General features: G+C 38.7%; 1 protein-coding gene across 1 annotated transcript in view; it reads right to left on the minus strand.

Moving 5' to 3' along the window:
• The window catches only part of KIAA0825 (KIAA0825 ortholog), a 394,719-nt gene that overhangs the window by 218,520 nt on the left and 153,502 nt on the right, over positions 1–22,697 (minus strand). The window contains exons 14-15 of the mRNA XM_024746984.1: positions 17,883–18,022; positions 2,887–3,066 (exon numbers count right to left, since the gene is read on the minus strand). Of these exons, the coding sequence (XP_024602752.1) occupies positions 2,887–3,066; positions 17,883–18,022 (320 nt within the window). The remainder of the gene's footprint in view (positions 1–2,886; positions 3,067–17,882; positions 18,023–22,697) is intronic.

Genomic DNA, 22,697 nt, shown 5'->3' on the forward strand with positions numbered 1-22,697 from the left:
AGTTTCATTTGCCCGACTAAAGATTGCTGACCTACTCTGAGAGTACAGGCCTGAAATGATTGCTACCAAATCTATTACTTATAGTGTATTGGCCTTTGAAATGCCCACATGAGGTCCCCAATTTAATTGTTTTTTGTATTTCTATCTTTTGTAATCTTTTTTAAATGGACATTTCCACTCTTGTTTTCCCCCCTAGCTTATGTTCATTCTAAGGAGTTATGTGTTGGATTTCTAATTATTAAATCAAATTACGTGTTTCATTACGGAATTCAAATGTTCACAAAGCAAATGTTTCAAAAAGTTTAGTCTAATAGAAAAAAATAAAGAGAAATAACATGGCCTGTGATCAGAAATTCGGTTTTTTTGTTCTGAATCTGCAATTTAATCAGTGGATAATCTTAGGCAAGTCTCTTAACATTTCTGACCCTGGTTTACTTAGCAATAAGATGAGGATACTGTCTACTTCATCCTCACCTTTATACCCTAAAATCATAAGACTGCGATATATTATGGATAAACTATACAGAAACCATAGACAGGAAGAAGAAAGGTGTTTCAGGAGGAAGAAAATACACCAGTTTTTAAATAATGTACTCCAGTCGATCTGGGTAATTATATTTACTGACACACAGATCTGTTAGTGGTAAAATGCAAATATTGTGGGATTATGATGTGTCTCAGCTGTATTTCCTTTAAACCTGTCATATTTTCAAGTCAAACAGAAACCACCATAAAGGGCTTAATTTTGTTATGAATTAGTATATTTTATTATCTTAATAGCATTTTTAAGATACCTGTGATTGGTAACAGAAGAAAAGGGAAACTTTTGCAAAGACTTAAATAGGGGAGAAAACACAAAGGCACTGTCCCTCACAACCACTGCAAGGTCTTAGGTTCCAGAGAATATATAATGTTGATGGAGAAACAACTTGTACAAAGGCCAGGGATGTTTCACCAGTTTGAAGTTCTGCCCCTTTGAGCGCCTCGAACATATGAATATGTGTACTACTTGTTCCTGTTCCAGGAGACTTGTCTGACCATGGGGAGGTGGGTTTGCTCAATGTGTAGATGGGAGAGAAGACTGATTAGAAGCAAGTAGCAGTTTTGCTTTCTCAGGCCACCACCTGAAACCCATTGATCTCTTCTAAGTCATTTTCAGTACAGTTTTGTGCTGAGTGACAGATGGTTCAAGAACTTAAGAACTGAAAGATAAATAATGGTTGAAGCATGTGGGTCACCAATTCTTTATATCTTGTGAGAGAATTCAGCTCTTACCCTGACCAGAAACAACTAAAACCAGCAGGGGGTGGAAGGGGCTTTCAAGGCTGTTTTTCTTTCAGTTCAATAAAGTCTTCATCAGAAATAATGCAGTCTTTTAAACTTAGAAGACTGACCATTTTGGGAGTTAAAAAGAAACAGTGAGAGAATACATGAAAACTAGAAAATAAGACTTTAAAAGGAGATAATTATTACAGAGTCTTTAAGTGATAGATTCAGGGTTTTGAAATCATTACATAAAGTTATCTATTGCTACTTTGCAGGGATAATGACCAAGAGAAGATGTAACATAATGACTTAAAAATAGTTTAAAAGGTATTCATGTCTGGAGGACGGTTAAAAAGTACAGGAAGAAGGAAACAATGATATGAGCCAGTTAGATTTTTTATATGGGTTCTAGTAAATATTTTAAGGAAAGGTTGGTCTGTCCCAAAAAAGTGTATAAGAAAGCATATAGGTTGAAAGCCAAATGTAAATGATTTAAATAGTTAATGGACTAACAGAATAACCACTAAGTCCTCATCCTTCATTTCCCCAAGACATTAAGTATAGAGATTTAAAGGCAGAATATTAAGGATAAAACAATGTGAGAGGGCTTCCCCGGTGGCACAGTGGTTGAGAATCCGCCTGCCAATGCACGGGACACGGGTTCGATCCCTGGTCCGGGAAGATCCCACATGCCGCAGAGCAACTAAGCTCGTGTGCCACAACTACTGAGCCTGTGCTCTAGAGCCCGTGAGCCACAACTACTGAGCCCGCGTGCCGCAACTACTGAAGCCCACGCGCCTAGAGCCGGTGCTCCGCAACAAGAGAAGCCACTGCAATGAGTAGCCCGCGCACCGCAACGGAGAGGAGCCCCCGCTCGCAGCAACTAGAGAAAGCCCGCGTGCAGCAACGTAGACCCAAGACAGCCAAAAATAAATTAATTAATTAAATAAATTTTTAAAAAAATTAAAAAAAAAACCAAAACAATGTGAGAATGTTTACACCTGGTCCTGAAGGTGGGATAACCCATGAACACTTCCTATTCGGATATGCAACCCGTTCTGTCTTTAATATCCACTCCAGCTGCGGGCAAAAGAACAATACGGCTGGGGAAAACACATACTGTCCCCAGAACAATGATAGGACATAATTGCCTTGTAGAGAGAGATGCACTATATGACCATAATAATAAATGTCTTTTACATTTGAAGAAAATTGGCCAGCAGTTTTGTCCATCAGTTTGTTTATTAATAAAAGCACCCAAGAATCACAAAGTATTTTTCACATCTTACTAATTTCTTATATGCTCAATAGCAAAACATAATCTGTGGTAAATATTAAATTTTTATGAGAGAACACTACCTAATAATAAAAAAAAAATCTGCATTACATAATTTCCCCCCTCAACTTTCCCCTCACCCTTGTCCCAAGTATGTTAAATTTTGACAGGAACTAATGGTTAATGATTCCCAAAAGAAGACTTTATACTGAAAAAATGTAAGATAATCCTTTACAAATAACAGATTCAGCAAAACTGACATCAATAAAAATTTTAAAACATCTTTAAAGATATATTTAAGTATCTATAAAACACTTCTTTTACAAATAGAAAATTTCTCATACCTGGAATGTTATATAAAAAGTCCCATAAATGTTCTTCTTCCATGTAGCTCACAAAAACATTTCCAAATGTTTGTGGAGAAAAATTGCAGTGGTACAATACTTTAAAGATAGCTTCGATCAAGCTGGATCCTTGGTTCACATTACTTTCTATATCAGAACCTTGTTCTTGAAAGGTGCGTTCTTAAAAGGAATAAAAATGGTTTAGTAAGGTAGGTATCAATGATTATGATTACATTCTCATCACTTACTCTAGCATAATATCATAAAAATGTATTTGATTAATATTTACATAATAAGAGAAACGCCACAGTCTTTCAGGTCAATGGTTCATCAAACTCAATATAATTTCTGAGATAATCCTAGATATTTGTGGGGGAAAAAGTTGTGAGAAGGACAACATGACATCACTTCAAAGGGCAGTGCTAGTTTCCCTTTAGTTCAGAATTCTTACTTTTTTGATTTCTTTTCTCATTTAAAAGTAACACGCATTCATTCTAGAAACTGTAAAAAATTCAGACTAAGAAACTAAGAAAACTAAAATTGTACCAAATCCTACCAATCAATGATAGCTACTATATTTGGGGCAGTATTTCATTCATATTATATACAAATATACACATATATATATTTTTATATGTATACATATATGTATATGTATGTATAACTTGAACACCAAATAGAGTTATTCTATATGCACCCTCTTGTTATTGAAAATCTTAAAACTAGATGAATCTTTGTATCTCTGGGATTTGTGTTCTGAACATTATTATACCCTTTATTCAGAACATAAATTTCATAGGAAATTCACATTTATAGTCTTCTAAAGTATTATGCTATCAATTCTACAAATAAATTTATGTGTTTCTCAAACCCATAGACCCTGCCATTTCAGAATGAAGAGGTTTATCAGCTGGTTTCTCAACAAAACCAAATAGGAATTCTCACAAAGACAGAGCCATTTTAATCACTCTTTTCTGTCCTCCTCTGGCTCCATTATGACTTCTTCAAAGATCAGTTCCTATACTGTTGCATCTACAGGTAGGACTGAAAAGGTGAAATAATTTCTATTTTGTCTAGATAATTAGCATGATATGTCCAGTATCATAATATGTAAAAATATTGATTGAATTAAAGATTCTCTCATAAAGTTTCTTATATTTTAAATATATTGAAAAAATATAACCTAGATCATTTTGGAACGAGTACATTTCCTTTTCTTGCTCATTTGGAAGCTCATCGCTTCTATGGTTCTTCTTGATAATTTTATTTCTATGATTTGATTTTCATGATCTAGACAGCCTTCCTCAGGATTTTTGCTGGAACTATTGGTAAAGTGATGTTCTCTTTGTACTGGGTTGCTAAGCTGGTAGAAAGTAGGCTGGAAGCTACTGATGTCCATTCTGGGGAGAACTCCATTGAGAAGGAAGTCGATAAAGTAAGTAGAACCAAGAGATGGAGAGTACAGTCCTGATGGGATGACACTGTGTGAGAACCTGGATCCAGTAATGCCTGTATACTTATGTTAGCTGAGCTGATAACTTTCCCTTTTTGGTTAAACCAGGTTAATTTGGGTTTCTGTCACTTGCAATCTAAAGGGTCCTAAGTTTTCATCAAGCACAAAAGGTTAAATGACAAAGAGTCCTAGTCCAGGCATTCGTAATTTCATCTTTTTTATCCAAATAGTCTCCTCAGTCCTCTCTGCATTTCCCTCCCTCTAATTCAGCTTACATTCAACTATCAGTTATCCTTCATGTCATCGCCCCATATTTAAACCTTCCCCTGCTCCCACACTTTGTTAGAAATTCCTGAACCTGAAAATCAAGAGTTTCCACAATCTTTTCCCAAATTATGTTTCAATCCGCAGTCATCTGCTCCTCCCAAACTGGTGTACTTGCTTTCCTTGCACATGTTCCCTCCTATCGCCTTTTGTTTGTCTCAACCACTTCATTAGTCTAGAATGTTCTGCTCCAATAAAATTCCCAAGATTTAATCAATTACTATGTCAGCAGCCATATTAGATGCTAAGGCCTACACCTTCCAGGGATTCACTGCCTCTGTGTGTGTGTGTGTGTGTGTGTGTGTGTGTGTGTTTGTGGGGGGGGGAATGATAGATATGTAAACAATCATTACAGCAATGTAAAGATAAGTAGGGTTACAGTACATCCTGGTTTGCCTCAGGCAGTCCTGGTTTATGTCTGTTGTTCTGGTGTAATTAGTAGCAGCATCCTCTTTCACTCTTAAACTGGGTCCCAGTTTAAATGATGAATTATTCGATCACCTTAAGTCTAAGTGCCTTAAGTATAAGGTACTATGAAAATATAGAGGATGATGTTTTAAATTTGGGGATAGGAACGCAGAGAAGACATCTTCTCTCTGAGAGAAGACCATGTCTCAGCGAAGTCTTTAAGGAGGAGTAGAAATTTACTGGCACGACAAGGTTGAGGTGGGAAAGGTGCTTTCCAGGAAGACAGAAGAGTTGGTACAATGGTGAGAAGACAGGTTGCTGCTGGTAGGGTGGCATGGCTGAAGTGTGAATGGTATGCAGGAGGGAGAGATAAAGCTAGACAATCAACACAGCCTGAATAATCTAAGGCCCCATGAATCATGCACTGACAATACAGATGGAGAAAGGGGGATGGTATGAGGAATATTATAATAAAAATAATGAGGGCTTCCCTGGTGGCGCTCGTGGTTGAGAACCTGCCTGCCAATGCAGGGAACACGGGTTCGAGCCCTGGTCTGGGAAGATCCCACATGCCGCGGAGCAACTGGGCCCGTGAGCCACAACTACTGAGCCTGCGCGTCTGGAGCCTGTGCTCCGCAACAAGAGAGGCCGAGACAGTGAAAGGCCCGCGCACCGCGCACCGCGATGAAGAGTGGACCCTGCTCGCCGCAACTAGAAAAAAAAAAAAATAATGAGTTTTATTAGCATTAACATTGTTGTTATTACCATATAAGTGTGTCAAAATACTTCAATGTATATTTTTTATTTCTATTTTCCCTTGCCTCAAAAAAAGTAGTCTGTTTACCTGCCTCAGGGATTTTTGCTATTTGAAAAGCAACAAATAGACTGAAGTCAGTTGCCCACCCAGACTTAAAAAAAAAAAAAGAAAGAAAAAAAAAAGCTAAATCCATTGAATAGTTATTAGCTTGAACTAAATGAAATAGCCATTTTTTAAGGCCAAAAAATACTGGTACTATATATTGGTACCAATATTGGTACTATGATACCAAAGTGGAATCATATGTGTCTGGCAGGTGGACAGAGGCAAGGGTCATGAGGGCTCAGAGAGAGGAGACCTCTGGGACTGGAGAGAGACATCTGTGGGTTGCAAGGGCTTTGCTGGAAGGCAGAGCTCAGGGAGGCTTGTCAGGGTGAGGCACGGAGGGAAGCTGGATCCTTGACACAGGTTCTCAGTCTCAAAGGTTACAAGCCACTCCTGGCTGCTGTGCTTGGCAGGAGCGTTTGGACAGGGATAAGGGTATTTCTGCAGTAACTAGGGCGACCAGATAACTGATGATCAAAACAGTCTCACAGGAACTTCTGCACGACCCCGGGGTAAGGGTGGGAGCTCTAGGAATAGCTACGGTTAAATGTCCTACCAGCCAGGCAGGAGGCGCTCAGAATCCTCTTAAAATTGATTTGAAGACAGTAAGCGACTTAGATATTCCTTGTATATCTGAGTTCGTGAATTGAGATTTATACCAACTCTGTAAAAACAAAGTTACAAACCACAAATTACACTATGCTGAACATCACATGAGCTGCATTAAGTGTAATTTCATCCTCCTAACACTCTACAGAATGGGTGCCGGTTATCCCAGCTTTACAGATGAAAAAGTGAAATTGAGAAAAATTAAGTAACTTGCCCCAAGATCACAGAGGCAGTAAGAATTTGCCTGTGCTGTTTGCATTAAACTATAACCTCAAATTTCTCAAAGGCTGCTTTGACATTTTATTGTTAATAACCTCTGAATGCAAAGTACTCAGTCTAAACCAGGTATTTGGTATGTGGTAATTGATTGTCTTCATACAAAATACCTCAATTTCACGTAGCTTTCTACAATTTCACATATATGACCTCATTACCTCTCTAGTACTGTTTCCTTAGTGGACTTTCTATGAATGTGCATCTTGTCTTTAGGTATCTTCCCACAGCACCTGGAACACTGCTACATGCTTAACTAATGTTTGAATACTAAAGAAAGAAGGGAGGGAGGAAGGGAGAAAGAAAGAAATCTCTTGAGTAGTTTCGTTGGGTTTTGGTCCATCTAGTAATTGGTTTATTTTGGAATGACATTTACCTCCTAGTCATAGTATTCAAATGTCATTTTCCCCTGCAAACCTCATCCTCCTCATATCCACTGCTTCCTTTCTTTTCACCTACTCCTTGAAAACTCTCTTCTCTCTTGACTTCCTTAGAGCCATGCTTTCTCGGTTTCAGGGTGCCTTGTGGGCTGTCTTTTCTATAGCTCTCTCTCTTCTATCATCTAGAACTGGGGTTGGCAAATGAAGAAACTAAATCTTAAAGAGGCTTACCCTTAATGAATAAAGGAGAAAAAAAGCATTTAATGAATAAAGGAGAAAAAAAGCATTTTATGAATAATCGAGAAAATAGCTACATTCAATAAAGACTAATAGCTGAGCAATTGATTCTAGTTCCTCGAAAACCGATCATCAGTATATGGCATACACAGGCAATTCTGTATGTTGAAAAATTATTTTGTGTTATTTACATATTAGTAAACATAGATAGGCAAACCTCTTTGAAACAGTTCTGGCTGTATGGACCTGTATCTACTAGGATTCTTCCTCATGCTTTTTAGAAGGCAAGATTTTCCAAAGTGTGTTTCGTGGGATGTTAATGGGTAGCACATATGTCCTGGAAGTGCTGGCTCCAACAATAGTAAACACTTTTGTTTTCTGCAGGATTTTTCACAGCCTTTATTCATGAGCTCTGTGACTCTCTATGAAGGTATTTTAGTATACACATAGTGTTTCTAAGTATTTTTGACCATGAAACCCTTTTCTAGTATTGTGTCTAGCAAGACTACTATTCAATAAAACTGAATCTAGGAATCATGTTTGCAAAGAGTCTCTTACATGACCTTTAAGCCCTTTGGATTTGCAAATCAAAGTGAGTAGTTCAAATGGAAAAGGTACAAGGTAGAAGCACAAAGGGCTATTCTGCATAAGAAGATTGTCAATTGGAAAAGAAATGACTAACCAGGTCCCCAAAGTTGGATTTAATTTTAATTCAAAAGCATCAGTTGTGGAGCAAGAGGAATTTTGCTTTAGCAGTAGGCACTGGCAAGACTAACAAAGCACGGCCAAAATAGGTCTTTAAAACTTGGACTCTTACGCCACAGATTTATATCAAGTTCTAACTGATTAAGAAACATAATGTGATTATATGGCTGGAAGGCACCTCACAGGGAAGTCAGTAAATATTTGGTCAATTAATGAATAAATCTTTGCTGATTGAATAAATAAAAATGTCTTCCAGCATCTGTGACAATGGTGACCTAGCTTGCTTTTGAATACTTTCAGGGGTGGGATATCCACCACCATTCAAGGCAGCCGTCCCTCTGCTGGACAGCTCAAGTTACCAACCTGTTTTGCATTTTAAAAATATAGAGAGAGCACTTAATGTGAAAGGACTACAGAAATCTGGGCAAGTCTCTTTAGTGAATAGAGAAAAGAAGAGCACTTCCTCAGTTGTCATTATGGATGACAATTCAGGGTTTTTGACTGACAGACTGACAGCCAAAATCCATTTCCTTTTAACTTATTCCCAAGCATGTCCACGTGTTGAACTGGACAGCCTATTATTTTTTTCTTTTTTACGTGAAGACTTAACATATTTGAAGATCGCTATCCTGCCTCCTCTAGTTCTTTTCTTCTCCAAGTTAGACATACCCAGTTTATTTAAGCAAGGCATGGCCTGGTTTTTACTTAACATCTTAGCACTTTTCACTCTTCAGTGGGCACTCTCCATTGAAGCAGGCTGTGCCAAAAAAAGACCACTAAGCATAAGTGCACTATTGGTCCAAATTCTGCAACTGGCAGCCCTAGGAGTGAGAGGCAAGTTTTGAGCTCCATCTGTGCTCCTGAATAAGCACAAAGTCCACAGAATGTGAAACTGAGTTAAAGCTATTTCAAAGAGAAATTCCTTCTGTAAGGCAGACACCAAGCCTATCTGTCCAGCAGGAATGGTCCCTCTAACTTCTTAAGTTAAAGAGAATGGGCTGTTTAACTTTTCTCCCATGGTCTCTGAAAAAAGCACCATGCTAGGTCTATGTGCAGGTCCTCATGCCAAATGACCACCTTGCAGAGAAGTGATAAAGCCACTGTGGGCACCTGGGTGCTGCACAATAGGGTTGGCAACTATAGCCCAGGAGACATGTCCAGCCTGATGCCTGTTTCAGTAAGGTCCACAGCTAAGAATGGTTTTTACATTTTCAAATCTCTGAAAAACATCAAAAGTAGAATATGATTTCTGACAAACAAAAATTATGTGAAATTCAAATTTCAGTGTCCATAAATAAAGTTCCATTGGAATACTGGCGATGGGGTTCGGGAATGCTACCCCAAAATATGGCACCTTGGCATATAAGCTGAAGGAGCTTGAGAAAAGAGCAGAAACAGGAAAATCGCTCTGAAATTCCCCCTGCCCTTCTCCCCTGAAACAGGTCATGAAACCCTCACATCAGAGGTGCCCGCCCTATACCAGGAGGAAAGGTGCACCCTTATCTCTGAAGTCAAAATGATGCTGAGAAGAATCCTAGCAAATAAGCCTTGCTAAGTTCTCCCCAATTTGTTACACTTAACCTCATACTCCTTGACCTATCATATTTCTCCACAACTGTCCATTCTTCATTAAACCTAGCATAAAGATATTTTCTGTTTCTTTGGATCTTCATTTCCTTATGAAGTCTCTTGTGTCATGTAGAACTTATATTAAATAAATTTGTATGCTTTTATCCTGTTACTCTATCTTTGTCAGTTTAATTTTCAAACCCAGCCAGTGACCGTAAGAAAGCTGAGGAAAACTTTTTCCTCCCCTACACAGCCATGTGATTTGCTTATGTATGGTCTGTACCTGCTATAATGGTAGAGGTCGGTAGTTGTGATAGAGACTGTGCTGCCTACAAAGCCCTCTATCTATAGTCCATCTGGCCCTCTATAGGAAACGTTTGCTGACTTCTATTCTAGAATACTGGAAGAAAGCATACATATATTCCAAACATCTAATACTACATAAGGACATCTTCCGTCTATTCCCAAATAACTCACAAGCAAAAGTAGGTGTTAGCTCTTCAAGCAGCATTTCTTCATCACCCAATCCATCACTCTCTTATCAGTCACTCTGTTTTAGAAAAGCACCTCATGGTACTTATTAGCAACTGAACTTATCTAATTTTTATATATATTTTTTACTTTATAAGGTCTGTCCTCCCCATGTTTCCCCAGCAATGAATCCCCCAGAATATGAAGGCAATATGGCGTCATGTTTACCACTATATCTCCAGCTGAGAACAGTGTCTTGTACCTAGTTGATGTCCATTAAATATTAGTTGAATAGAGAATGTGTTTATAAAATCATCACCCAACATTTTTAGAAATTAATTCAGAAGGATATTATTTCTTATTTCTAGGAATAAATGTCTCCACAAAGTCTCATGTTTTCATTTTAGAATTTATTTAAAAACAATAGATATACTTTCATGAAATAATAGCTCTTCATTCTTCTAACAAGGACCACTTAAACACCAAGTACGCAATTTGCTCAATTTCTCTGTATCTAAGTTTCCTCATTTGCAAAAGTCCTAATGATCCAAGGGTCAGAAATGAAATAATATGTTAAATCACTTTGAGTTGTTGGGGAAAAGATGCTACATAAATTCATGATAATAGTATCACTCGTAATATAATGCCAAATCATTTACATGCTAACACTAGAAGCACATGAACTACTGAAGAAGAAACATGTTCCTATAGATATATTAGACATTTTCTAGGTGCCAGGAAGAGATAGAATATAAAAATTTCAGCTACTGTCAAGCCAAATTAGATCTGATTCTGTGTAGGTGAAGCATCATAGCAAAATTCATATTACCAATCTCTCAAGCTATATACAAAGGTTCTCAAGAAGTGCTGTAATATATAAAACTTGGGAATATTTATTTGGTCCAGTTCTCATCTTCACACCCATGAGAGCTGCTAAGGCAACATCTTTTCAGGCCAAAGATGTCAAAGGGGAAACCCACCTCCTGGAGACAAATTTATGCTTGGATGGAGGGGAGAGTTACTGAGAAGCTGAGGGAGAGACCACTGCATGGAGAGCACAGGAGGAGTGATGAGAGAAGAAAAATATATCAAGCATATTTTTCCAGACAGTGTAAAAGAAGAAAAGAATCTAATAGAAAGTAAGTATCTACTAGGTTTCAAAAAATGGTGCTTTATGTTTATTTACTTTTTTTAATTAGGTTTTTTTTTTAACTTATTTATTTGGTTGTGCTGGGTCTTAGTTGTGGCAGGTGGGCTCCTTAGTTGAAGCAGGTGGGCTCCTTAGTTGCAGCATGTGAACTCTTAGTTGCGGCATGCGTGTGGGATCTAGTTCAGGTATTGAACACGGGCCCTCTGCATTGGGAGCGTGAAGTCTTATCCACTGCGTCACCAGGGTAGTCCCTATTTACTTTTTTAAACCTCAAAATAAACACGTAAGGTCATTATTAGTACCCTAATTTAGAAATGGGGAGACTGAAGTTTAGACAGATCACAACACTAATGAATGAAGTAGAATTTTTTCCTGGAAATTTCATTCATTCACAAATACTTTTTATGCACCTTCTATGTGATCAGTACCAGTCTCAAGTGTCGAGAACCAAGCCAAGTACTGGGGAACAATGATGAGCTGTCCCTGCCCTTCTGGAGCTTGCAATGGCTGACACAGGGATTAAATACTCAATTATGTCATTTAACCTTTCACTTAAAATGGTGACGAGTGTTACGAAAGGAATTATGGTGGGACGTTATGGGATGATCAAAGATGACTTCCTAGGAAGTAATACTGAAGCTAAAAGATGATTATCAGTTGCCAGGCAAATGAAAAGGAAGAAGATTCTAGGCTCAAAAAAATAACATTTCAAGGGTTCTGTAACAGGAGAGAACGTGGAATTTGGGCCAATTAATTGAAAGGTCACTGGTGTTGGAGCATCTGCCTCTTTTCTCAAGATACTTCTACAGGGACATTGCTATTATAAATATACAAATCTAAGATGCACAACCTAGACCAGAATATGCATGTTAAGCTTGCATGGACCCGATGCTGGACAAGTCAGCCATTGCCAGAGCACAATGGACATTGCTTGTGTCTTAAGGATTAGGGTCTGTACTCTATAAGTAGTGGGCAGACACTAAAGGTTTTTAGCAGGGGAGTGACATAATCAGTTCTGTATTTGAATAAGACCAAGCTTTTTGACTTCTGTGAACAGTCTGACAAAATGGATTATAAATAATCTTAAGTAAATTGTGTCTCTTTAGGGCTTCCCTGGTGGCGCAGTGGTTGAGAGTCCGCCTGCCGATGCAGGGGACACGGGTTCGTGCCCCGGTCCGGGAAGATCCCGCATGCCGCGGAGCGGCTGGACCAGTGAGCCATGGCCGCTGAGCCTGCGCGTCCGGAGCCTGTGCTCCGCAACGGGAGAGGCCACAACAGTGAGAGGCCCGCGTACCGGAGGGGGGAAAAAAAATTATGTCTCTTTAAAAAGCATAATACATTGGAAAGACAAATCACATACCCCAATTTTTTGCCATCTATAGTAACAGATACCTTGTTCGATGGCCTTGTTACTCAAAAGGTGGTCCAGGGGATAGCAGCATCAGGAGCAGCATTCCCTGGGAGCTTGTTAGAAATGCAGAATCTCAGGTCCCACCCAAGACCTACTGAATCAGAATCTGCAGTTTCAACCAGCTCCCCAGATAATGTTTTTGCACTGTAAAGTCCAGAAGCCTTGCTTTACATAATCATACCCTACAACCACCCTACCCTCATGGAGACTCAGCACAGACCCTAGATGATAACTGTTTCTGGGACTGAATTAATTCTATGGAGACCACTGATATTCTAGGCTAGTCTGTCATCATTCGCGGATAGGATCCTTGGTTGGAAAGACTAAGGCAAGAACACACAAATATGATTCTACTGTTCTCGGTAAGAACAGGGTACAAATTCAGCAAAGAAAAAAATACTGAACAAGTAAGAATACAGATGTTGTCACTAGTGAAAGCAGCCAAGGACATTGAAGTTAGGTGCACTAAGGGTACCAAGAGGGAGCATATTTTTACTTTTGGTCACTTCCTTCAAGACAGTCATGAAGTAGCAGCACTTTGGTCATAAATACTTATAAAATGAAACTCATACACACATAATGTACAATAAAACACCAAGCTTCTGCCACAATATTCCTCATTACCCAAAAGATCAAGAAAGCATTAACCATAAAGTCAGAGAATTTGAATTGATTAATTCATTTTAAGTCAACCACGCCTTTGTAGTGGTGGCAGCCATTTATTGAGAATTTTCTGTAGGTCAGTTTCTTGACTATCTTTTGGCACTCTGTTACAAGGTTGAAAAGTACAGATTATACTAGCAAAATTATCCACGACAGAGGTTCCTGATAGTTCTCATAAATTGTGCAACCCTGCAATTTTGTAAACTTTCTGTGGCTCTGCCAGTACAGGTTTGGTGGGTGAAAGCACCGTCCCTGCACACCGGCTGTCTGAATCAAATCCTGCTTTGCTGATTATTAGCTGTTGACTTGGACAAACGACTTGATTTCTCTGTGTCTCACTTTCCTCATCTGTAAAATGGAGATGATAATTGTACCTACCACACAGAGTTTGTTTTGAGGATTCAGTGAGTGAACACATTTAAAGACTTAGAAGCTGTGTCTAGAACATGTTAAATATTATGTGTTTGCTAGTTGGTTGTGGTTGTTATGTTATTACTGAAAATCACCAGAAGCCAAGAAGTTTCACTGAGAATCATTCTTGAGGCAATGGGCAAAGGAAAGAAAGTTAGTTACACTTCATTCAAATGTCACTAGCAGGAAAAGGCTACCTGCTAACAATTGGGAAATTGCCAAATATTTGTTCTTTTGATGCCACAAGTAAGAAACTGGTTAAGGCCATGTGGCCTCAGTGAGGTAATGTCAAAACAATTGCCCTGGGTTTTTAACGTCACTAATCCAAAATAGTGTCTTACGAATTTAAAATCTTCTATAAACATTTGTAGTTGAGAGGTTTTTTTTCCTTCAAATTTAGGATGGCCCATCTTAAATATAAAATGAACAAACATTACCTTCTCATGCCCATTGAACTTTATCCAAGCTTCCTAGAAGCTTGCAGCCTATGACTTTTTTATTATTAATGAATAAATTAAAATTTTACTATTCATTCATTTATTAAATTTTACCATTTTCTGACCTTCAGTGAAGTTGTATCTCATATTACAAGAAAGTTATTTCCATATATGCTCAGTTGATTCTTTTTAAAATAAATAGAAATTCTGATAAATCATTTTCATAGAGCAAGACCAAAAGCTACAGATATAAAAGAGATAAAACCTTATATATTTTAATCTTTATAATATATGATTGTCTATCAAAAATTCTCTACCTAACAGAATTTAGTAATTGCTTATTGGATGAAGAGGACCTTGTTTTAAAATATGTACAATAAAAATATGTATTTAGGGACTTCCCTGGTTGTCCAGTGGCTATGACTCCGTGCTCCCAATGCAGGGGGCCTGGGTTCGATCCCTGGTCAAGGAACTAGATCCTGCATGCATGCCACAACTAAAGAGCCCACATGCCGCAACTAAGAGCCTGCATGCTGCAACAAAGATCCTACATGCAGCAATGAAGATCCCATGTGCCACAAATAAGACCCAATGCAGCCAAATAAATAAATAAATAAAAATAAAAATATGTATTTAAAATCTCTATTCTTATTCCTGAGCCAATTTAACAAAAGTTAAATTTTATCAATTAGACCAAAAAGACACTATTTATAAAGGAAAACTCTCACATAAAAAGCCCAATAGTTATGATGCTTGAAACACCTAATCAGCATATTTTACTCTAAAATTTTGCTTTCCTAAAAATATGATCAAACTTCTAAATTACCAAGTGGTGTTCAATGAAAACAAAATCTCTGAAAAAATATTATGTATGTATTTTTAGGTGCATAATAATTTCCATCTTAGTCTAGTTAATAAGATTCCCTGAATATACTGTTTCTAAATTAAAGTGACAAGGTTTCTACTGCAGCTTAATAAGTCAGTCAGTCAATCAATCGATTAGTAAATTCTGTCACTTCATCCTTACAATATTTGAAGTAGCTAATAAAATTCAATACAAGACAATACCAAGGCAGTTATGCAACCCTGATCAAACACCTAACAACCTCTGCAAAAACTGATAGATACTTGAGCAGGTTGGGTAAATACACTTCTGTATTCCATAAGAACCAGAACTGAAGGAGATACAATATAGTACCTTTAGTAACCTGTTAAGTCCCTCAAAAACAATATCATGTTATACGTACAAAAGGTAGATGTAATATTTTTGGTAAGTAAATGTGGAATTTTTTTGTAAGAAAACATGGTTAAATATTCGTTTAACCACAGTTGCTATTCCTGTACTTAGTGGCTATATCAGTATAGTCCAATGTTTGAACGCAATTGTTTTTCCAGGCTGTTCTATATAACTCTATCAAGAGGAAACCATTTCTCTTCTGGGACCATGCCCATGAGTTTCATGAGTTATATTAGAGTAACTCTCCAGCCATGTCAGATACTATCTGTGTTGTGTAGTCATCTTGCCTAAAAGCTCAGATTATAAAGTTTAATGGAAGCTCCATATTTTATATTCTAATGGATCACTGGCCAATCACTGGACTTTTTCTGTAAAAAGCACTGTGTTAGCTTGAGGAGGAATATAAAAATAAAAATCTATGATCAACACTAATTTCCACTAATAGCTGGAAAGAACAGTTAAATGCATGTGCACTGGGGTGTCCTGGTTGATTCAACCTGAGAGTGGACAGATTACAGTTTTTGCAGATACCCCTGTTCCACTCCAGGATTTAATTTGCAAGAGTATTTGTATAGAAGGATAAGGGAAAGAAAGCTCCAGCTGGGTTCAGAATCCTGGGCTACCCACCATTTATCAGCTACATGTGTCTCTTGGCAAATAACATTATCTTAAACTCTAATGTTATTTTTAACATGATGAAAATAATTATATTTACTTTATAAGGTTTTAAGAATCACGGTGCCTGACACCTAATAAGTAAACAATATATGTTGGCTAATTGAGCAATTAGTTTCCCTAGCACCTGTTTTCCCTTTAGGAGAGTGGAGTTATAGATATTGAAGGTAAAGATAATGTTTTCAGTTCAACTCTGTAAGACTTAAGGCCCACAGAGTACGGCTTGGGGGCTAAGAGAAGATTCAGGGTTTTGAACTTCTCCTTGGAACACAGTGACACTGGAGGAGTTGTAGTGACCTTTGGAACCACAAGATTTTATGAATTTGAGAGCACCAGGAGAGAAGCAAAGGGTTCAGTAGTGAGGCACTTCCCCTAAGTGGCTTTTGGGAAGCAAACATCAAGGTGTACAGAAGAGAAGAATATGGGGAACTGGTCATGAGCAGATCTGAGAAACCAAAAATTCCAGAAATGACTGGAACAATCTGGACTGGGAATGCTACGAACCTCATTTGTATACCAACAGGCTGGTCGGGCCTGGTAACATTTGCCTCATTCATATACAAATATAATAACAATACGAGGCAGAGTAAGCTAAGGGCAGCAGCCACCATAACAGACACTGTGAAGTTCAGGGGAGGGAGGGAGATATCAGTGTGAGCTACAGTGTTCAGAGATCTGGAACATCAGTGGCCTTTGCCCATTGGTGGAGGCTGGGTTGTCTATGGAGGGTCTTTCAAGGAGGAAAAATGGGTGAGCCAAGGTGTGGAAGGAGCATGTGCATGGGGCTTTGGGGACAATGGCTGAAATGGGTGTGTATGTGTGCTTGTGTGTGATTGCGCGTGCGTGCACACACATACACAAGAGAATAGTGGGGAAAAAGCTTACAAAACTAGTCTGGGGCCATATTTGAATGGCCAAAGGACAGGGATTTGTTCCTGTAGGTTGATGGGGAACTAGAGAAAAAAGATTTTGATTAGAGAAGACTATACTGAAACTAGTGATTGATAAAAATTAATCTGGCTACACATATAGTACAGAACAGAAGAAATGTGTAGGGGTACGTGAAGATGGTTAGAAAACTCTTTATAGAGGTAGCAGGAGAGCAGTAGGATATACTATGAGACTGGCATAACATTACTTACCATTTTCTAAAATAGTACTTAGGGGAAGAAAGAAAGTCTAAGAGAAGTATGGTCTTCTACTACTCCTCAATTTCCATTCATAATTTTCTCATGATTACTTCTCCATGCCTCAGTGATATGGCTGTAATCCATGCTTGCTTGTTCATAAGTTATATAAGCATTCTTCGTGATCCACTGAAATGTCTAATGTGGCTCTAAAGCAATCTCTCTCTCCCTTTCTCTCTCTCTCGCTCTCTCAGGTCTAATTGATACTTCTGTCTTGGACATATAACTATGTTCCCATAATATTCTTAGGCATTTCAAACCCCATATATTGATATATTTCTATATTATGATAGTTTATGATAGGACAGTATTATATAAAAATATTTTTTGCTCTCATTCAGAATCCCTGAAAAAAATCTTTCCAATAGGTTTATAAAGTTACTCAATATTTTGCCTGCTGCTAACCCCACTGACTATTGATATAATGCAGTTGGTTTCATCCCTCTGCCAACATTCAAGTAGAAAAAAAAATTCCATTCAACTTGAGCAATGACTGGGTTTTTTCAGGACATTCTCATAACTACAAATACTCACTTGAGCTCTTTAGCAAGATTCTCAGTAAAAGACCATCATGATGCAGTAGGGTTTCCAGAAGCAGGTTCCAATTACAGCCTGGCTGGGATAACAGCAGTTTCAATTGACCCTCGGCTGTCAATCGTCCAGCTGATGGAGTCCTTTCAAAATGCAAGATAAAGATGGAGTAATGAAGTTAATTTATCTATGAAATTAATAGCTTTAAAGTACAGATGTAATGCTAACTCCTTTAAATGTCAATTCCTCCCAGATTACTGTGAAAATGCTTTCATGCTTGCTTACTCTAGGGCTGCTCAGGGAAGGAATTACATTTAATCTCTACTAGCTAAAAGCAAATTAACATTTGGTAACCTGCCAAATTTAAAACTGATACAAAATAACCCTGTGTATATTTCATGGAACTATGTCTGTTTTAGCTTCATGGAGCAAATAAAAATTATTTATGGATTTTTAATGCATTTATTTGTTCATTCAACAAATACATGAGTGCCTACTATGTGCTATTAACTTCTTTCATTATTCATGGAGAGAAGTTACAATGTGTTTTGGCTACTAATTTGCCATGTACTATGATTGCTGATAAAATGAAAGGAATTCAAAGCTTCTGTCAAAGGTCAACCATAATCTAATTATTTAATATGTAAAGCCTTAAATCAACATGCAATTATCAGAACCACTCTAACAGTCACACTGCTACCTACTTGGGTAATCAGTTTATCAAAGAGAAATAATTCCAAGGCAAATAAGCTTCTACTTGGGAAATTATAATCAGTGTTGAACAGAAAATTAAAATCAGGTCCCCCACATCACCACATTAATTTACCAATGAAACTGCAAGAGATAAGGAAATAAGGTAGAAACTGAACACTGATAACATTATTCACTTTTTCCTTCTAAAGTCTCAAGGTTTAGACTGGCTAAAGGTCACAGCATCTGATATCAGCTTACAACTACAACAAAAAAAGGGCAGGAAATGACCACACTCAATCTGATTGTGGAGATAAGGGTTATGGGACTAGGGTGGCACTGGGAAGGAAAGATGAGATTGAGAAATGTAAAGGTGTGAATGAGAAGACCATACGCTTTAGCGTGGAAGAAAGCAGAACAAAGAGTATCACTGAGAGAGACGATTTGCAGCATCATTTCCAGATGAAATGTACTGAGTGGTGAACCATCATCATAGTCTAGAGCAAAGGTTTCCAAAGCTTGGGCCCTGGACCAACAGCATCAGCATCACCTGAGAACTTGTTTTTGGGTTTTTTTAAATAAATTTATTTTATATATTTATTTTTGGCTGCATTTGGGTCTTTGTTGCTGCGTGCAGGCTTTCTCTAGTTGAGACCAGTGGGGTCTTCTCTTGTTGCAGAGCACGGGCTCTAGGAGTGTGGGCTTCAGTAGTTGTGGCATGCAGGCTCAGTAGTTGTGGCTCACGGGCTCTAGAGAGCAGGCTCAGTAGTTGTGGCACACGGGCTTAGTTGCTCTGCGGCGTGTGGGATCTTCCCAGACCAGGGCTTGAACCCGTGTGCCCTGCATTGGCAGGCGGCTTCTTAACCACTGTGCCATCAGGGAAGCCCTGAGAACTTGTTGAAAATGCAAATTCCCAGGTCTTACCCCATCAGAAATTCTGGGAATGGGCCCCAGAAATCTGTGTTTTAACAAGCCCTCTCCAGGAGATTCTGATGCACACTAAGGTTTGAGAACAACTGTGGAAGGCAGTGCTTTCTGGAGCACAGGTAGCAGGGATAGGCCTAGTTGGTATTATCTTTCCTGCCTCTGTGCCTTTGTGCCCATACAGGTCCACCTTGGCTGCCACCTGGGCAGCAACCTCCAGATGACCCTATACTTAATCTTACCCATCCTTCAATTTGCCACAAAAATATCACTTTCTCTGTAGAGTCTTCACTAAAACTTTCTCTCCATAGCAGTCTATCTCACTCTGAATTAAAGAACTTATGGCAAGTATGCAGATTTTAGCACTTTATTATTTCATCAATTAAAGCTTTATCTCTCCACTCAGATTCAAGCCTTGTGAGCACACTTGTTTTACACCCCAAAGCTCTTACCAATGAACCAAGCACATTTAAGGCTCTGTAAATGTTAGCTGATTGACTCATATGCTCAAAAATGGGTAGATAAACTCTTAAAAAAAAGAGGATGCTTTGCCAAAATGCTGCTTTAAACAAAAGTGAGAGGATCTGAAGATGTAAAATGAAATTTAAAAGCATCTCCCCTTTGGTTTGGCTTGGGGCATTTGGAACATCTCACAACCTTATGATGCACAAAATCACCTGAACTTTGGACCAACTCAGGCTTCCCATGTGAGACAGATAACGTAACTCAAAACGGAGAAACTCCCTGGCAATTGGTGAGGCAATGTTAGCTAGACGGGTGGTGGAGAGAGAAGCGGGGAATTATTTAACCCTCAGACCAGAGGAAACAGGTCTGTCAGTTCAGCAGTTCTGAATTCCTTTGGGTATTCCCAGATTGGTCTGGCTCTTGCAGAAAATCCAAACATGGTGCCAGAGGAAAACACCACTAGGTGAGCCTTTTGGACTGAAACACTGAAGCAGATCCTCACAATGGCTGTCCCTGTTTCTATCCTAAACCTCAACTGCTGACTTCAAGAAACTTGCTTGGGATCTGGTAGATGAAAAGCAGCTAGTTGGTAGTAAGCTGTGTATTAAAATTGACTTAGTTTTTTTTAACATTTCCTACCTATGGATTTTGCTTGAGTTGAGTGCTCACTTAAGGATACATTTAATGAACTGAAAGATCCAGTTTGATGGAGTTTAGGAAAGGAAGGGGATTGTTGAGAGACAATTTGAAGAAGGAAGACAGGGGCCAGTTCATAGAGGGCCTCATTAGCCAAGGTGGGGACTTTGGACCTGTTGAAGAATTTAAGGCAGATGAGTTTCCTGACCTGGCTGCAGTATGGAGAGTGAATTGGAGGGAGGGTTGTGTTTTTGCTCAGTACTTTAGACATGTAATGAGACAAAATAATTTGAATGTCATTTCACACCACTTATTTGAATACCTGGTTATAAACAAAACTTCTCATTTACCAGATGGGAAGCTGTTTGTTGAAATGTACCTCAATTCTTGGATCTTTCAACTTATCACAGATTTTGAAATGTACAGTAGAGTGACTCACTATAAGGAAAAATAAAAGATTACAAACATTCCTCAATCACTAAGCTCCGAGTAATAAATGCATTGAGGAGTCGGCACTGGGCATATGGAGAAGCATATGTTCCCTCATCCTTTGAGCTGGTGGAGCTGTGAAAGTGAGATTAGCCTTACAAAAAATGACAGAAAAGGAAATTTTTAATATATGTATATATGTATCAAATATGTACATGTTGACTTCCACTATAATACAAAGAAGAGAACAAAATTTATAAATTCACTGGAATGCATAAATCTTGTATTAGGAGACAGGACAAATTTATGGCTGGGTTATATCAGGCTTATACTCTAATTAGTGCTGCACTTCTGGGGCATGAAAAGGCCTAAGGAATTTTTCAAATCCAGGCAATGTTGGGGTTCAATCATTATTAGTTTATGAAACTAACAAATTATTTTTAGAGAATCATTGTTCAAAATCTTGGCTGTATTTGGGTGTGTTTACTTTATGAAAACTTATCAAGTAGTTCACTTGTAATTTCTGCAGTTTTTTAGTATGTGTTCACACTGCAGTAGAAAATTTATAAAATCCTAGCCCTGTCAGTACACTATGGCTTGACTTCCAACCACAGTTGTGTGTGGGGCACAGGGCAAGCACAGACTCTGTAGGAGGTTCAGACTGCAGTAAGAGCAGCCTCACTGCTCAGGTCACATGACCTTGGGAGTCACTGCTCCTACCATATACTTAACATGCAGAAGCTGTCAGACTAGGGGAACATTGGAATGGACTCTGAAATGCACAGCTTGGGGATAACACCGAGCAGTGTTGGGCACTGTTCTTCAACACTTGGTATTTACTTTAAATGCACAGCCATTATATGGTTCTATGTCCCTAAGAGAAAAACCATATGGGTCCAGGAGCCACAGGTTGAAAGTCCTCTCCGAAGGATACTAGAAGCCACCTCCTCACCAGAGTTCCTGATTATCCACTAGGAATTTAATTTGTGTTTCCCACTCCCATAACTCCCCATAGGCTCTGGGTGAGTGGAGGTCCTGTTTCTGTGGTGGGGTGACTTGGAAAATGCACACCTCTACCAGGGGACCATGAATAAATCCACTAAACCTAATGTTATAGCTGCCTTCTAGTTATTTTTGGATTCCCATGCCAGCAGTCTAGCAGGCGAAGAAAGGAGCTACTATATTGGTAAGGGTAATAACCCTGATTATCACCGAGGAGCTAGGGTTGCTACTGCATATGGGGAGCAGGGAGGAGTACGTCTGTAACTCAACGGATTCACCAGGGCATCTCTTGACGCTCTTATGACTGGTAATAACCGTAAATAGGTGACCAAAGTAACCACATTCTGATAAGGGAATGGTAGTTATGGTTCAACATCTCGAGGATGAAGGTCTATGTCTATGCTAGGGAAGCAACATACGCAAGCAGATGTGATGACCGAGGGTAAGGGGAAGCTAGAATAAGTGGTAGAGGAGTGTAATGATGATTAGCATTTGCAGACTCAGGAATAATGGAAGCAGGAGACACTCTAACTTGTCCCATTAACTCAACCATAATAAAACTTTTTTTTTTTTTTGACCAGCCATCACCTTGAAGAATCAATGATAAGGCCCAGAGAACTTAACATCAATAATGAGTGGATTTCAGTGGTGCAAGGGTTAGAACAAATGTCA

Source organism: Neophocaena asiaeorientalis, unplaced genomic scaffold (genome assembly GCF_003031525.2).
Source record: "Neophocaena asiaeorientalis asiaeorientalis breed wild unplaced genomic scaffold, Neophocaena_asiaeorientalis_V1.1 scaffold550, whole genome shotgun sequence".
NCBI lineage: Eukaryota > Metazoa > Chordata > Mammalia > Artiodactyla > Phocoenidae > Neophocaena > Neophocaena asiaeorientalis.